Raw genomic sequence first — 19,207 nt, 5'->3', positions numbered from 1 at the left:
TGCTAGATCATACGGTAGTTCTTTTTTTTACTTTTTTGAGGAACCTCCATATTGCTTTCCATTGTGGTTGTACCTAGTTACATTCCTACCAACAGTACACAAAGGTTCCCTTTTCTCCATATCCTCGCCAACATTTGTTGTATCTTGTCTTTTTGATGACAGCCATTCTGACAGGTATGAAGTGGTTGCATCATATTTCTTTTGGAGAGCACTGCTCTATTGCCAGAAACTGCCACTCATTGAGCAATGCAATAATCTCAAAAGTATACTATTACAGCTTTCTAGACTACAGCAAAACTCTTTAAGCTTTTAGCAGCTCACCCATCAGTAGCCTGATAAAGAACAATAGTAAACAAGAGGTCAGTGAAATATGTTGAATGTTTAAGGGACAAATGAAAAGAAGAAGACAAGGAATAGCCATTCTAGTGTACAACAGAGTCATAATATATGACTAAAATTTGCACAAAAATTGGGACTAGTTGAAATTACCCTTGAAGAATCGCTTAAGTTATCTATGGAGTAAATGAGGGTGCCTGTAAAGATTAGGTATATACCTCCTACCTCAAATTCTTGACAGGATAAAACCTCACTGAATTTTATTTTTCTCTCTTTCACAAATGAGTGTTACTCAAAAAATATTATTTCACTCAGGAATACAATGAAATGCAGATTAAAAAGGAATGTTTAAAAAAATTTTATATGTCAAAAATAGATCCACTGATAGTCAACTGGTATTTGACAAAGGATCAAAGGCTTTGGGAGAAAAGCAGCAAAAAAAAAAAAAAAAAAAAAGGAATGGAGAAAGTATAATCTTTTCAAGTAGGTATTTACATGTAAAAAAATTAAATCTAGACATAGACTTAACAAATTTTAATTAAAATTTTTAATAAAAATTAACTCAAAATGAATCACAGACCTAACTGTAAAGCACAAAAAGACATAAAAAAAACTTCTAGAAAAGGGACTCCTGTATGGCTCAGTGGTTGAGCACCTGCCTTCAGTTCAGGGTGTGGTCCTGGGATCAAGTCCTGTATTGGGCTCCCCACAGGGAGCCCGCTTCTCCCTCTGCCTGTGTCTCTGCTCTCTGTGTGTCTCTCATGAATAAGTAAATAAAATCTTAAAACACACACACACACACAAAAAAAAAACTTCTAGACGATAACATACAATAGAATTTAGGTAATGTTGGGTTCAGTGATGACTTTTTAGGTACAATTTATGAAAGAAAAAAACTGCTAAGTTGGAGTTGATGCTGTTATGAAAATGAAAAGATAAGCCACAGATTGGGAGAAAATATTTATAAAACAAATATCTGAAAATATATAAAAAACTCTTAAAAATCAATAAGAAAGCAACCTGATTATAAATTGGCCAAAGACTTGGACAGCTCACCAAGAATATAGATTGGTGTCAAATAAACATATAAAAAGATGCTCAGTATCACTTTGTTAGGGAACTGCATATTAAAGCAAAAATGAGATATCACTGCACACCTATTAAAATAGCTAAATTCCAAAGCACTTACAAAACCAAATACTGGAAAGGATTTGCAGCAAAAGGAACTCTCATGCATTGATGATGGAAATACAAAACAGTATAACTACTTTGGAAGATATGTTGGCAGTTTCTTAGAAAGCTAAGCAAAGGCTTATCATACAATCCAGCAATTGCACTCCTGTAAGTTACTTGCAAAATGAACTGAAAATTTTGTCTACATGAAAACCTGCCATAAATGTTTATAGTAGATTTACTAATAATTGCTGAAAATTGGAAACAAGCTGTTCTTTAGTAGGTGAATGGAAAAACAAACTGTGGTACATTCATGCCATGGAATAGTATTCAGTTATATAAAGAAATGAACTATCAAGCCACGAAAAGACATAAAGGAACCTTAAATACATATTGCTAAGTGAAAGATGACAGTCTGAAAAGTCTTTCATAGTATGATTTCATCTAGCTGACGTTCTGGAAAATGCAAAACTATAGACAGTTAAAAGATAAGCAGTTGCCAAAGGTGAGAAGTGAGGGATGAAAGTGGAGCACAGGGCATTTTTAGTGTGGTGAGATAATTCTCTATGATGCAATAATTAGAAATGTACCATACAGGGATGCCTGAGTGGCTCAGCAGTTGAGTGTCTGCCTTTGGCTCAGGGCATGATCGCGGAGTCCCGGGATTGAGTCCCACATTGGGCTTCCTGCATGGAGCCTGCTTCTCCCTCTGCCTATCTCTATCTCTCATGAATAAATAAATAAATAAAGAAAGAAAGAAAGAAAGAAAGAAAGAAAGAAAGAAAGAAAGAAAGAAAAGAAAGAAAGAAAGAAAGAAAGAAAGAAAGAAAGAAAGAAAGAAAGAAAGAAAGAAAGAAAGGTACGATACAGAGGTGCCTGGCTGGCTAGTTAAAAGAGCATACAACTCTTGATTTCAGGGTCATGAATCTGAGTCCCATACTGGGTGTAGAGATTACTAAAAGAATAAATAAACTTAAAAAAAAAGAATTATACAATACAAGGAGTGTACCCTAATGTAAATTATGAACTTTAGTTAATAATAATGTATCAATATTGGTTCATCAATTGTAAAATACCACACTGATGCAAGGTGTTAATAATAGGGGAAAACAAGTGTCAGGAAGGAGATGTGTAGCAATTCTGAGTTTTCTGTGTGGTTTTTCTATAAATCTAAAACTGCTTTAAAAATAAAACCTATTTATAAAAAATTAGAAATAAAATTAAAAAAATAAAGCCTATTTAAAAAATGTTTTAAAAATCTTATAAGTAACTGCCTTCAGAATTTTAAATAAATCAAAACAGAAAAAACAACAACAAAGACGCAAAAACACGAAGCTTAAACACAAGTTGACTAATATGACACTAACACATCAATGGTGATGATAAATGTTAGTAAGATAAACTTCCCTATAAAAAGTGATTTAGGTGAGCCTGGCTGGCTGAGTCAGTGGAGCATGAGACTCTTGATCTCGAGGTTGTGAGTTGAAGCCCCACATTGGGTGTAGACATTACGTAAAAATCTTTTTTTTTCATTTATTTATTTATTTATTTATTTATTTATTTATTTATTTATTTATTTATATTATTTATTTATGATAGTCACAGAGACACACACACACACACACACAGAGAGAGAGAGAGAGAGAGAGAGAGAGAGAGAGAGGGGCAGAGACACAGGCAGAGGGAGAAGCAGGCTCCATGCACCGGGAGCCCGACGTGGGACTCGATCCCGGGTCTCCAGGATCGTGCCCTGGGCCAAAGGCAGGCGCTAAACCGCTGTGCCACCCAGGGATCCCTTTTTTTTTCTTTTAAAAGAGTGATTTAGAATCAAAAAAGAAAAACCTCACAAAATTATTCAACATATATATTTTTTAAGACAAAGGTATTGGCTGAACCAAAGATGGGTCAGACAAATGCAAAGAACAGGGGTAGAAAAGCTCATATTAATGAAATAAAGCAAAGAAAAAGGCAGGACACAATACATAAAACAAACAGGTTGCTTCATATTGAAAAAAGTACAACTCACAGTAAGATATGAAATACATGAACATGTTTGTGTGCTGAAACATGTAAAGTGGAAACCGTTGAAATCTCAGAAGAAACTGACAGGAACAAGAAAATAGAAACATTAATCCATTTCTCTTAATCCATCCATAGACCAAATAGACAAAAATATAAGAACATAGTAATTAAACATACTGCTTTAGTAAGAATATACTTAATTCTATAACCTATAGAGAATATTTTTCCAGAATCCACAAAATATTTATAAAAATTCATTGTATAGTAAGCCCCCAAAATATAAATAAATCTCTAGGCAGAAATTTTATAGGCCATATTTTATGATGAAAATTCAATAAATATCAATCTACATAACAAAGTCTAAATTTAAAAATTCAACTATCTAGAGACTGAAATGATTTCAGTTCATTTCTAACAAATGTTTTTCCTAAAATCACTGTCTCAAAATAAGCAGGGAATTAACTTAAGTACCACATTCTATCTTGCTCAAGAGTTAACAGGTATAAGAGTAAAGGAAGCCAAAAATTCTAGCCAAATGCCAAATTCTTCATTCCTTCCCTGGTGCCAAAGTCTACTACTACCAGTGACAGTTTTCAAGGCACAGAGACAAAAGAACAATATTCCTAAATAAATGGTTTTCTTAACAACCAGACTGCAACCATCCATCTAGCAATTTGGCCCCTGTGAATGAAGAGATCTTCATAGGGCTAACCCACTGGAAAAGATCAAATAAGGATCCATTCCAACACTTAAGTACAAATGAGCTAGAAAGAAAATACCTTGTACTGCATTGTCTGACAGGAAGAGCTCCCAGGGATTTATTTTATAGATTGTCTTATACCAAACAAAACTGAGAAATCCATTGTCACATAATAATTGTAAAATATTTCAAAGGACCAATGGTTTATTCAGATTCAATGTAATTCTTTCATTCAAAATATACTAATAGGGATCCCTGGGTGGCACAGCGGTTTGGCGCCTGCCTTTGGCCCAGGGCGCAATCCTGGAGACCCGGGATCGAATCCCACGTCAGGCTCCCGGTGCATGGAGCCTGCTTATCCCTCTGCCTATGTCTCTGCCTCTCTCTCTCTCTCTCTCTCTCTGTGTGTGACTATCATAAATAAAAAAATATATATATATATACTAATAAAGCAACTACTAAAAAATGTGAATGTGTTAGATACCTCAGGAATATAAATCTTGGGACTCCTGGATGGCTCAGTGGCTCAGCATCTGCCCTTGGGTCAAGGTGTGATCCCGGAGTTCCGGAATCAAGATCCATAGCGGGCTCCCTGCAGGGAGCCTGCTTCTCCCTCTACCTGTCTCTGCCTCTCTCTGTATCTCTCATGAATAAATAAATAAAACTAAAAAAAAAAAAAGGAATATAAATCTTAGTAAGATGCATTCAATTTCATAGACTTACAAACTAGTACTAGTAAGAGATAATCTGTTTTGGGGGTTCAGAATTGCTAAATTATTTAAATCTTTCTCATCCTTACTATTTTTTTGTCTGCTTTATCAACCAGTTTTTGATAGGAATGCAACAAAATTTCCCATTATGACTGTGGATCAGTCAATGCTGCTTTACAATTCTCTTAAAATATTCTGGGACTATATTGCTAGGTGCCTACACAGTCATAATTATTATTTTGGTGGGCTGTGTCTCTTTTTTCATTATGTAGTTTACTAAAATATCCCTACTGATGTGTGTTTTTTTTTTTTTTTGCCTTAAATTCTATTAAGACTCTCACCACACCCCACCTCCCAACCCCCTTCATTTCTCTAAGTCAGGTGAAGCTGAAGACTCTGGCCCATGGGAAAGGAGAGGGGAGAATGGCTGCCTGACAGCTTCTGGAATGGAAAGAAAGTAAAGATCTTTTGTAAAGGAACAGTTCTTAATTTTGATGAAGTCCAACTGACCATCTTGTTTTCTGTTATGGATCCTGCTTTCAGTGCCATGTATGAGAACTCTTCATCTAGTTCTTAGTCCCAAAGATTTTGTTTCTTCTCTCTCTCTCTCTTTTTAAGATTTTATTTATTTATTCATGAGAAACACAGAGAGCAGACACACAAGCAGAGGAAGAAGCAGGCTCCCTGAGCAATGCCTGATGTGGGACTCGATCCCAGGACCCCGGGATCAAGTCCTGAGTCAAAGGCAGACACTCAACCACTAGCCACCCAGGTGTCCCTGCTCTGCTTTCTCCTAAAATTTTATAGTTTTACATTTCAGTCTCAACTCATTTTCGAATCACTTTTGTACAAGATAGATGATATTTATGCTGATTTTCTTGGTTTATGGATGTCCAGTTTTTCCAGCAGCATTTGTTGAAAAGGCTATCCTTCCTCCATTTCATTTGTATATGCTTTTTACTTTTAAAGGATTTTATTTATGTATTTGACAGAGAGCTAGAGCCAGAGAGCACAAGCAAGGAGAACGGCAGAGGGAGAAGAAGAAGCAGGCTTCCACTGAGCAGGAAGTACGATGCAGGGCTTGATCCCAGGACCCTGGGATCATGACCTAAGCCAAAGGCAGAGGCTTAACTGATGGAGCCACCCAGGTGCCTCTGTATATGTGCTTTTAATATGAAGACTCACTTGTATCTGCTTTCAATTCTGGGAAATACTCTGGTATCCTTATCTTTTTGAATACTGTTTCTCTTGAGATTCCCTCCATTCTTTGCCTCACCAGCGGGAGACTCTCCATCTTTCCTCTATGTCTCTTAACTCACTCATGTTTCATTCCCTGTATCTCTTTATCTTTGTGTTATATCCCAGGTTGAAATCATTGGTATTTTCTTTCAACTCAGTCCCTCTTTAACTGTGCCCAGTCAGGAGTTTATTCCATATACTTCTTTGTTGTTACTTTAATAAGTGCATTTTATATTTCCAGGATTTTTCATTGGTTCTCTTCTAAATCCACCCCTTAATTCTCATCTGTTTGGTTTTCTTTCACTATTTCCAGAAATTTACCAGGGATCTTATTCCTTCATCTCTTTGAAGATTTTGAAGATATTTATTTAAGGTTAATTTTCAGATTGCTTTACTATATTTTGCTGGAAGTGCATCCATCTCCTGATTATTGTCTTAGTACTACCTATATGTGTTTGGGAATTTTAATTTGCTAGCTCTTCTTGAATAGGAAGTTTCTCTCTCTCTCTCTCTCTCTCTCTCTCTCTCTCTCTCTCTCTCTCTCTCTCCCGCCCTTCCTCTCCCACCCCTCTCCATTTCTACAGTTTTTGCCACCATCCTCCATCCCCGTCCGAGCAGAGAGCTCCACTCTAGAACTAGGTCTTACCCTGGCAGCTCAGGGTTCCTATCACTTATAAACACTAGGGATATCATAAAGGTAGTCATGTCATGGCCAGGTCCTACTCGCACTGTTATCTCTACTCCTCCACCACCCCAGAAACACAACTTTAAACAAGCCACAGATCCAGGCAGCTTTGTTCAGTTTCCTTTCATAGTTAGGACAATCCCACCCCAGATCCTCATTTCCAGCAGTGAGACTTCCTCTGGTTCCCATCCAGGCATGAAGTTCCTTTGGTCTCCATACTCGCAAGCAGTGTTGCCCATTTTTTTATGACATCTTTATACTTTTAAAATAATAGTATGTGTATAGCACAGGGGTAGGTGGATGAGACTCTTCCCCACCCATAAATGATATAGCTGGGGGCTCTGACCACCCCAGGCCCTTCCAGCTACCCTGAAGCCTGATAATAATCAGTATTTCACACCCTGGTAAACTTATTCACAACATGTTCTGTGGGAAGTACCACCCTAAAAGAATCAACAACCTGTGCATGCTGCCTACTTCCATACTTTGGTTCTGCTTTTAGTCTACCAGCATGTTTATCTTGTTACTAAAGTACAAGTATGACAGTAACATATTTTATTTATCACTGCTGTGCATTTGGAACAAAATACAGAATTTAAAGACTGAATTTGTTTTTTTATTTTTTTATTTTTTTATTTTTTATTTTTATTTTATTATTTTTATTTTTTATAATAAATTTATTTTTTATTGGTGTTCAATTTGCCAACATACAGAATAACACCCAGTGCTCATCCCATCAAGTGCCTCCCTCAGTGCCTGTCACCCATTCACCCCCACCCCCTGCCCTCCTCCCCTTCCACCACCCCTAGTTCATTTCCCAGAGTTAGGGGTCTTCATGTTCTGTCTCCCTTTCTGATATTTCCTACCCATTTCTTCTCCCTTCCCTTCTATTCCCTTTCATTATTATTTATATTCCCCAAATGAATGAGACCATATAATGTTTGTCCTTCTCCGATTGACTCATTTCACTCAGCATAATACCCTCCAGTTCCATCCATACCAAATGGTGGGTATTTGTTATTTCTAATGGCTGAGTAATATTCCATTGTATACATAAACCACATCTTCTTTATCCATTCATCTTTTGATGGACACCTGAGGCTCCTTCCACAGTTTGGCTATTGTGGACATTGCTGCTAGAAACATCGGGGTCCTGGCGTTTTATTGCATCTGCATCTTTGGGGTAAATCCCCAGCAGTGCAATTGCTGGGTCCTAGGGCAGATCTGTTTTTAACTCTTTGAGGAACCTCCACATGGTTTTCCAGAGTGGCTGCACCAGTTCACATTCCCACCAACAGTGTAAGAGGGTTCCCCTTTTCTCTGCATCCTCTCCAACATTTGTGGTTTCCTGCCTTGTTAATTTTCCCCATTCTCACTGGTGTGAGGTAGGATCTCATTGTGGTTTTGATTTGTATTTTCCTGATGGCAAGTGATGCGGAGCATTTTCTCATGTGCTTCTTGGCCATGTCTATGTCTTCTTCTGTGAGATTTCTGTTCATGTCTTCTGCCCATTTCATGATTGGATTGTTTGTTTCTTTGGTGTTGAGTTTAATAAGTTCTTTATAGATCTTGGAAACTAGCCCTTTATCTGATACGTCATTTGCAAATATCTTCTCCCATTCTGTAGGTTGTCTTTGAGTTTTGTTGACTGTATCCTTTGCTGTGCAAAAGCTTCTTATCTTGATGAAGTCCCAAGACTGTTGCCTGTGTTCTCCTCTAGGATTTTGATGGAATCTTGTCTCACATTTAGATCTTTCATCCATTTTGAGTTTATCTTTGTGTATGGTGAAAGAGAGTGGTCTAGTTTCATTCTTCTGCATTTTGACAAGTGGATGTCCAATTTTCCCAGCACCATTTATGGAAGAGACTGTCTTTCTTCCAGTGGATAGTCTTTCCTCCTTTATCGAGTATTAGTTGACCATAAAGTTGAGGGTCCACTTCTGGATTCTCTATTCTGTTCCATTGATCTATGTGTCTGTTTTTGTGCCAGTCACACTGTCTTGATGACCACAGCTTTGTAGTACAACCTGAAATCTGGCATTGTGATGCCCCCAGCTATGGTTTTCTTTTTTAAAATTCCCCTGGCTATTCAGGGTCTTTTCTGATTCCACACAAATCTTAAAATAATTTGTTCTAACTCTCTGAAGAAAGTCCATGGTATTTTGATAGGGATTGCATTAAATGTGTAAATTGCCCTGGGTAACATTGACATTTTCACAATATTAATTCTGCCAATCCATGAGCATGGAATATTTTAACATCTCTTTGTTAAAGACTGAATTTGAAGGACCATCATAATTGAAGTCCATACTGTTCCCTGTGTTTCAGAATGCCGTCTTCTCAACCTCGCTGCATTACTTTTCCCTACTCCTTAAATTTTCAGTTTAGATGTCACTTAATCAAGGCCGCTCTTCATGACTACACTCTCACCCCCAACCATGGAGTCAGATGCTCTCACAGAACCTGATTTTACATGCTATTGTATTGTACTACTACTGCATATTTACCTTAGATGGTAATCTCCCTGAGGGCATGAACTGCCTTTTTCATTTCTGTATGGCAAGTTCTAGCCTGTGTCTCCAGTAAGTATGAATCCAATGAATATTTTAATATCACCTGTAATAACAGCATAGGGAGTATAATGTAACAGTGAAGAGCTAGGGCTCTGAAGAGAGATCCTTAGGTTTTAATGCCGGTTCTACCACTTTCTGTATGATTTAGGAAGGCTGCTTAGCCTCTCTAAGCTTTAATTTCCTCATTTGTAACATTATGTCACAATTCACCTCCTGACTCTGTTCATTACTCACTGTGTAACCCTAGCCAATCCTGGGTGTCTCTTGGTCTCAGTGCCTGCACTAAGCAATATCTTAGTTAATTTAGACAACATGTATAAAGTCCCTAGCACTTTGACTCCTATAAGGATAACACAATAGCTCAGCCTTGGACAGAACTGCTGACTCAACCCTTTTCTGAACCTAGGTGGTTGAAAAGGCTTTTTCTATTGCCAGGAATAGTAGAGATTATCTTTATATTTACAATTTAATCAGACAAAGTAGAGGGCAATGTCAGTAAGAACTTGAAAGAATAATTTATTTTTTTTTAAGATTTTATTTGAGAGAGGGAGAGAGTGAGTGAATAGAGGGAGCGGGAGAGGGAGAGAAAGAGACAGAATCTCAAGCAGACTGCAGAGCCTGATGTGGGGCTCGATCTCATGACCCTGAGATCAAGACCTAAGCCAAAATCAACAGTCGCTTAACCAATTGAGCCACCCAGGTACCCTCAAATAGTAATTTAAAATACAAATTTAATGCACCTTAAGAAGAAAAAACTAACTGACCACAGACTGGACCATTCTAAGAGAAGAGAAAGTCTCCATGAGAATTCATTTCCAAAACGAAGGCATGTACTACATTTTGCTGTGTCTCAAATCTTATTGATCAAGAGAGCACAGAAGACTAGAAGACGATGGCTATCAGATAAGACATTCAAGTATAGAAGAATCAATGCGGCAAAGCACTTTAAAGTCCGAGTTATGCTATACAGGCAAAGATTCTACTTTCAAGTGCTATATTGTTAATATAATTATTTAATCACGAATAGAGATTAGTAACTGAGAAAAAAACTGTGCCACTGACCAATAAAAAAGAAAACTGTAATTCAGACCAAAAGGAAATAATGCAAGAACCTTAGCATTAAACAGACCAGGAGTCAAATCTTGATGCTGCCATCTCCCATTGGTGTGACCTTTAGCAAATATCAATCCTCTGATTCTGAATTTCCTCCTTTACAGAATCAGGATCATAATGCTTATCTCACAGAGACCAGGAGAGTTAAACAAGAAATTGGGTATGCAGAGGTCAGCATTAGTACTCAACTCATGGTAGGTGTTCAACAAATATTAGTTCCCTCCTATGGTCTCCCGTGCAACTTTCACCAGCAAGCATCACAAAAGGGTTTTGAAACTGCTAAAATATATTTCCTCGTGTCTGGATTCACAAACTTATCAGTCTACTTTGTAAGCAGATTCTGAAATACGCCTGAGCTACACAGGCCCAAAATCTGGTAAGCAACCTGACCTGCATCTGTGTGGGCATCTGGTTCCCAGACCAATGCCTAGAAAGACTAACTGGGCCCAAAATGCAACAGGGGTGGCCAGAAGAAGCCAGAAACTAGAGCAGCCAAAAAGAGGAAGGATTACTTGAGTTTCGGCTCCCGTCCTTCACTTGTGTACTGCCAGCAGATGAGCCCAATCAAGTCCTGCACCCTGGCGCTGGCCATTGTCACCACAGTCATTGGCAGCAGCCTGTCCTGGCTTGAGTGCAGGGGGAGGTAGACGTCGATCTTCTTGGTTGCTGTCGTGCCTACATGACCCTGTGGACAAAACACACACATGAGGGTAAAGCATTCAGTCATGGTCATGCAGATCCCAATGGGCCCCAATGACTGCTCACCAGCCATTTCTCATCCTCCAGCAGAGATCTCTTTAAGAGCTTGAAATGGTCCCAGAGTTTCTTCTGCACTGTCTAGTTTTAAGGTCTTTTTCCCCTTTAATTTTCATTTTCTAATGGTCTAATAGATCCAGCTCTGCCTGTAGTAAGGTAAATGACCAAATGAGCACTACAACCAAAATAAACAAAATAAGAGTAGTAAACAGACCTGATATTTGGTGTCAGGTGATATGCTTTGCTACTTATTCACTGTGGCCTTAGACAAGTCACCATTAGACCCACACATTAGCTGCCCTCCCTGAAAATTGCCGTATCACTCTTTGAGACTTTGGGATAAGCTGCATGGAAAGCTATCACACTTCATGAGGAAGCATTTAGGCCTGCAGCACTGGAACCAAGGGTTTGCCTTCTCAGGGACTAGGGGGGTTAATTCCCCTATGCAGTCCACCTGTTTATTTCAGCCATCTGCACTGAAGTTCAAGGGTTCCTCATCTTTTATTACTGTCCTAACCACACTGTTCTCTACATCCTCAATCCCTTCCACATACTCACCCCTTCTCTCTCCTGAAACTTCCATGCCTTCTGAAACTCCTGTACTAATCAACAAACTTCCATAAATTGCTTCTTTTAAAAAAACCCTCCTTCCACCTCTTTGTCTTAACTGACACATGCTAGTCATTGAAGATACTGTTTCCTTTGCTGCCCAGAAGACTGTTCTGCATTTTTCTTTTTAATCCCTAAGTCCTCAAGGATAGGAGGTTGGATAGGTATTCTTGTCCCCCTACTTCCAAACTATTACTTCCCTTTCTTGCAAAAATCCTTGTTGCTTTGAGACCCAAGCCCTCCAACTATACTAACCTCTCCCTCTACTTTTTTGTTTCTGTTACCCACCAATCTTCTAGTCATGTTTCTCCCTCACTGAGTCTTCTTTCCACTCCAACACCTATCATCATTCTTGGAACTCCATCTAAAGGAACAATCCATATAATAGCCAAGTGCCTCAATCCCTAGACCATGTCATCCCACGTCTTTTTATCCACTCCTTTTTTTTTTAAGATTTTATTTATTTATTCATGAGAGACATAAAGAGAGAGGCAGAGACACAGGCAGAGGGAGAAGTAGGCTCCATGCAGGGAGCCAGACGTGGGACTCGATCCCGGGTCTCCAGGATCACACCCTGGGCTAAAGGCGGCGCTAAACTGCTGAGCCACTTGGTCTGCCCTCCACTCCACCTTTAATCACTTATTGCAGTGGGTACACCAGGATCTGTACTAGCTCCAAAATCTCAAATTAGAACATCTATTCACTGATTATATTTTAATATATTTTCATCTCACCTGTTCAAGTAGTTCCCCCAAATTCTTCAACTTACAATTTACTGACTCATCACTATAAATGATGTCACCTATATTTCCCAACACCACACCCTCCAGATTACATGATCCACCATTGTAATCTATCTTTCAAAAATACAGTTTTAATACTCTCTTCCTCCATGGGACTCAACTGGCAGAATGCCAGCCTCGGATGAACCCAACCCTCTGCACTCCCCAGCGAAACATTACTGGAAAAAAATCATGTAACTGCACAGATTGAATTGACTTTAAATTCATGATGATAAATCTCAAAACACTCAGCATTGTATAGCAAACCTATTACATCCCGATTCAACTTGCGCCCCATGCAAGACCATCACTGCATACTTCGGCTTCTCTCCTCAAACTTCTCATGAGCCCACCTTGACCTCAGCTCCTATCCTTTGTTCTTGTACTGCCAAAGGAACAAGAAATATTCTTATTCTTCATTAAGAAAATAAGAGCTTTCAGAAAGGAATTCTCTTATTCTCCCATAATTAAATTCACAGACTTACTCAGATTTAACCACACATACCCCCGACACTGGAGAGTCACACATCTCATTAAAGGTTAATCTCTCTATTCATGTTCTGTGTCCCTTTGGCTCTCACTTTCACAAGAACTTTACTCCTTCATTTACTTTACTCTTCTTCTACATTATCAACCTCTCCCTTTCTTGGCTTCTATGACATACATTGTTAGTTTTTGTAAATCCTCTTTGGTCTCTCAGTCTCCTTTGCAGATTTCTTTTTTTTTTTTAATTTTTATTTATTTATTTATGATAGTCACAGAGAGAGAGAGAGAGGCAGAGACACAGGCAGAGGGAGAAGCAGGCTCCATGCACCGGGAGCCCGATATGGGATTCGATCCCGGGTCTCCAGGATCGCGCCCTGGGCCAAAGGCAGGCGCCAAACCACTGCGCCACCCAGGGATCCCTCCTTTGCAGATTTCTTTACCTCTTCAGTCTCTGTTAGCATTCCTTGCCCTCTAGATTGGGCTCTCTTTTGTCTTTCTGTGTATTTCTTCCATGGGTGATCTCACAGTCCCAAAGCTATAGTACAATCTATATCCTGCTGACACCCAAATCTTATCTCCATCCCAAACTTCTCTCTTGAATTCCAAATTCATACATCAAACTGTTTACACTGTTTACACAGTAGGCAGAAAAGTGTCACAGAGGAGTTAAAACTTAAGTTCAAATCTAAATTTTTCACTATCCCTAACTCTGTCCCACCCCAAATAACAACACTCTCCTTCATTTCAGTGTTACCACTACTAACCCCATTGCTGAAATCAGTAGTCTTGATTCTTCTTTCTTCCTCCTTCCTTCTACCTACTCCCTTAGTAAGTTCTAGTGTCTACTACAAAAATATATTTCAATAGAGGAAAAAACAGTCTTTTCAGCAAATGGGACAACTGGATAGCCACACACAAAAGAATGAACTTACTTCACATCATATACGAATATTAATTCAAAATGGATCAATGACTTAACTTTAAGGCTAAAACTAGAAAACTTTTAGAAGAAAACATGCATGTAACTTCTTCATGACCTTGGATTAGGCAATGATTTCTTTAACAAGACACTAAAAGAAATGAAATAAACTGGACTTTATAAAAATTAAAAACTTTTGGGCAGCCCCGGTGGCGCAGTGGTTTAGCACCGCCTGCAGCCTGGGGTGTGATCCTGGAGACCCGAGATCGAGTCCCACGTCGGGCTCCCTACATGGAGCCTGCTTCTCTCTCTGCCTGTGTCTCTGTCTCTCTTTCGCTCTCTCTGAATAAATAAATAAACAAATCTTTAAAAAAAATTAAAAACTTTTGTGCCTCAAAGGATACTATCAAGAAAGTAAAAAGACAACCCACAGAATGGGAGAAAATATTTGCCAATCATGTATCTGACAAAAATTTAGTACCTATAATATATAATTCTTACGACTCAACAATAACAAAAAAAAGACAATCCAATCTTTAAATATTTATTTATTTATTTATTTGAGAGCGAGAGCGAGAGAGAGAGAGAGCAAGCAGGGGAAGGGGCAAAGAGAGAGGGAAGAGAGAACCCCAAGCAGACTCCCCACTAAGCCTCATGAGGAGCTCAATCTCATGACCTGAGCCAAAATGAAAAATCAGGTACTTAACTGACTGAGTACCCAGGCAGCCCATCCAATCTTTAAAAGGGCAAAGAACCTGAATAAACATTTCTCTAAAGAAAATATCCAAATGGCCAATAAATACATGAAAAAATGTTCAACATCATTATTCATTAAAGAAATGCAAATACAAATCACAATGAGATACCACTTCACACTCACTAGGATGGTAATAATTTTTTTTTTTTTAAGTAGGAGAAATAGGAAAGATTAGCAAGGATATGGAGAAGTTCGAACTCTCCTACATCGTTAGTGGGGATGTAAAACAATGCAGTCATCCTGGAAAAATAGTTTGTCAGTTTCTCAAAACTTAAACATATAGTTACTATATGACTTAGCAATGCCATTCCTAGGTGTACTTAAGAGAACTGAAAACATATGTTCACATAAAAACGTATACGTAAAAAAAAAAGTATACGTAAGTGTACATATAAGAGCATTATTCATAATAACCAAAGAATGAAAACAATCCAGATGCCCATGAACTGATAAACTGACAAAATGTATACAATGGAATATTACTCAGCCATTAAAAGGTATGAAGTATTGACACATGCTATAACATGAATAAAGCTTGAAAGCATATGCTAAGAGAAAAGAAGCCAGGTATAAAAGAAGGAAGTCATTTCATAAAAGTGAACCCACTAATATGAAATGTCCAGAATAGGCAAATCAATAGAAACAAAAAGATTAGTGGTTGTCAGGATATGGGGTGGGAGGGCATGGGGAATTGAGAAGTATGAAGTTTCTTTTTGGGGTGATGGAATTGTTCTGGAATTAGTGGTGATAGCTGTATAACATTGTGAATATACTGAAAACCACAAAATTATACAGCTGAAAAACATTAAAATAGCAAATTCTATGTAATGAGTTTTTTAAAAATATTTTATTTATTTATTCATGAGAGACACAGAGAGAGACGCAGAAACATAGGCAGAGAGGATCGTCCTAGGACTCTAGATCATGACCTGAGCTGAAGGCAGACACTCAAGCACTGAGCCCCCCAGGTACCCCTGTAAGTGAGTTTTAATTCAATTTTAAACATTGAAAAATATGTATTTCAAAACCATTCCACTTCTATCTCCTCTGCCATCAAAATACCACGATGTTTCCCCTGGACTGTTCTAATAGGGCACCTCCTGTGCCCTTGCCTACTTATATTTGTTCTTGACACACAAGCTAGATTTTTTTTTAACTCAAATTTGGTATTATATCTCTGCTTAAATTCAACAAATGGCTCCCATGTGAATTTTACTGTGAATAAAATCAAAATCTCCTGCAATGTCCAGCAAAGCAATGCATGATCTGACCCCTGCTTAACTCTCCCAACAACATTTATTGCTGCTCCTTGGCCTGCTTATCATACTTCAGCTATGCTGGCCTTCTAGAAGTGCCCTGGATCTGTATGTGTGTGTGTGTGTGTGTGTGTACACTTGTTTCTCCCACTTTCAAGACCACAGCAAGTGCTATTCACTGTATCTAGAAGGCTCTTTCTCACGATCTCATACTTCTCTAAAGTATGGTCTGGGCAGGTTCCTTAATCTCCTTGTTCTTCTATTTCCTCCTATGTAAAATGATAATGATATGACCTACCTATCACAGAACTCTTGTAAGGATTTTTATTACTGGTATTAATATTATTACTGAAGTCTCAGCTCATGACACCTCCTCAGAGGCTTTCACTGATATCCTATGGAAAGAAGTTTCCATAGTTAATCTCTCACACAAAACCTGTTCACTTCCTTCACAGCACTAAACAATTTGATATTGTATATTTATTTATGTACACCTTCAGTGTATGTTTTCCTCACTGGCCTCTGACCTTCCATGAGAGCAGCCATAATAATGTCTGCTTTGTTTACTGCTCTATTCACAATGGCTAGCACTGTGCCTGGAACGTGCACAACTCTCCAAAAAAATCTGCTGCTAAACTACAGAATGAATGCATGGATGACTCCAAATGCCTACCAGAACAACATGGCCATAACTCACAAATGCATTGTTTCCTCCATCCATCTATCTTGCCCTTCCTCTAAAGGTCTGTTTCCTGGTAGTAGTAGAAGGAGTACTTGAGCAATCAAATGGTTCCATCTTTAACTAACTCTAGGGTGGGGGGAAAAAAAGATCAGAACTTGGGTAAGGAGACACATAAAATGAGTTCTAAAAACTTTTAGAGGGATCCCTGGGTGGCGCAGTGGTTTGGCGCCTGCCTTTGGCCCAGAGCGCGATCCTGGAGACCCGGGATCGAATCCCATGTCGGGCTCCCGGTGCATGGAGCCTGCTTCTCCCTCTGCCTGTGTCTCTCTGCCTCTCTCTCTCTCACTGTGTGCCTATCATAAATAAATAAAAATTAAAAAAAAAAAAAGAAACCTGTAGGCTTTGGGATCCCTGGGTGGCGCAGTGGTTTGGCGCCTGCCTTTGGCCCAGGGCGCGATCCTGGAGACCCGGGATCGAATCCCACGTCGGGCTCCCGGTGCATGGAGCCTGCTTCTCCCTCTGCCTGTGTCTCTGCCTCTCTCTCTCTCTCTCTGTGACTATCGTAAATAAATAAATAAAAAAAAAAAAAACCTTTAAAAAAAAAAAAATAAAAATAAAAACTTTTAGAAAAATTTCGCTTCTCATATGACCTAGAATCTAGAATTAGATTCCTTGACTTTTTTCAGTCTTGCCTCTGTTCTAAAACAAATAATAAAAAATAATAAAAAAGAAATTCTCTTACAATAATGCTCCTTCTCTCTCTCTCTGACTCTCTCTCTCACTCATGCATGTACACACATAAATGTACATACACTCATCCATGTTTTTCAGCTGGGACATACTAATTCCAATGACCAGCTAAGTTGCCAATGATGAACTAAATTAGCAAGTGATGTGACCTTGTCAGACAGTCAAAGTAGGTTAAAATTAAAACAATGGTAAGCTTTCTGCAATGGGTTTACTGCCCTCTTATCACTCTCCTTTCAACCTCGTTTGCAGGCCCAACCCAATCTGGTTTATTCCTCCTTCCTTCTGAGGGCCCATAGGAATCACAATGAGAAATGTGAATGTGCTTCACAAACTGTAAAGTGCTTTCGAAATGCAGAGCAATGTGCCAGAAAGAACCTAAGTTTTAAAATAAGACCCATTTCTATTACTCAGGCCGATTACAGAGTCACATGAGGACAAAGATGGATGCTGAAAGTAGTCCTAATAATACTTATTATTATAACAAGAGCTAGCATTTCTTTAGAACCAACTGTTAAATAAGCTCTGGTAAATGTTTGTGTAAATTAGCTCATTTAATTCTCACAATCACTGCAAGAGGTAGAATTCTACCATTAACCTAATATTATAGACAAGAAAAGGCTTATACAGCTATAGTCATCCTCAAGCTCCCACAACTAAGGTGGAAGAGCAGAGGTCAAATTCGCGTCTGACTCCAAAGCCTCTACTTGAAACACCAATGACTTCTTTCTCTTAAGTTCCTCTAAATGTAAAAACATCTTCTAAAAGTCTCAAGGCTTGAATCCACCTCCTTCATCCTGACTTTCTCACAAACCCACTTCCTAAAGCAGTTTCCTACAAAAGAATGAATTCTGAGGAGCTGCCCAAGGGGAAGTATTCGGGAACCAAGACTCCAGAGAACTCTGCCACTGTCAGCTGGACTACAGGGCGGATAGTTACAGAGTACTCCTATGAATCCCTTTATCCTCTTTATTTCATGGTGAAATAGCAAGTGTGGGGAAAACTATGTGAATAAATATGGTAGATACTTATTAAATGAATGAAGCACTTTATCTTTTTAATCTTCTAATTCCACCTGAGGCACTGATGACAGGGGGAAAGTGCCTTGGACAAACTCTGAAATTATGTATTTTTTTAATAAGGAACCTCTTCTAAAAAAACTCAAGGTGATGGCAGTTAGCTCTACCTAATAGTTCCCATGCTGCAATATTTAGAGGGAATCATCTAAAACATAAAATAATCCATCAACATAATAGAAAGTAATTAACTTATATATAAAAAAAGGTGACCAAAGGATTAAAAGTATTCATCACACATCAAGGCAAGCAATATTCCAAAGATCTAACATCTAGCTATTAAAAAGCAACTAGCAATAAACAAAGATCATATTATACAGTTCCACTGCATGGCAATTTATGTGTTCCACAATACAGAATCGGAGAAATGGAGGCATAATTAGAACACAAAGAAGTGGTGCACAAAAAGATGGAAAAATGGATTAGCAGCATCTTTCTCAGTCACTCATGCATGCAACAAACACCCAATGAACTCTGTGAAGACAATATCAAGTGAGACTCAATGCAGATTGACCCTCAACAAACTCACAGTCCGCTGAAGAGTCTACATTGGGATAAAAGCTTTAAAAGAGGGAAAGTACAGGCT

The 19,207-nt window shown here is 38.6% G+C and overlaps 1 protein-coding gene across 7 annotated transcripts in view; it reads right to left on the bottom strand.

The window, feature by feature from the left end:
• Window positions 1–19,207, bottom strand: part of MAPKAP1 (MAPK associated protein 1) — a 256,321-nt gene that overhangs the window by 127,800 nt on the left and 109,314 nt on the right. For all 7 annotated transcript variants that reach the window (XM_055321976.1, XM_055321966.1, XM_055321986.1 and 4 more), the window contains one exon: window positions 11,064–11,236. In XM_055321976.1, the coding sequence (XP_055177951.1) occupies window positions 11,064–11,236 (173 nt within the window). The remainder of the gene's footprint in view (window positions 1–11,063; window positions 11,237–19,207) is intronic.

The sequence above is a fragment of the Nyctereutes procyonoides genome, unplaced genomic scaffold, assembly GCF_905146905.1.
Source record: "Nyctereutes procyonoides isolate TBG_1078 unplaced genomic scaffold, NYPRO_anot_genome, whole genome shotgun sequence".
Classification (NCBI taxonomy): domain Eukaryota; kingdom Metazoa; phylum Chordata; class Mammalia; order Carnivora; family Canidae; genus Nyctereutes; species Nyctereutes procyonoides.
Note: the sequence above shows the minus strand (reverse complement) of the source record. Positions and strands in the feature narration are given on the sequence as shown.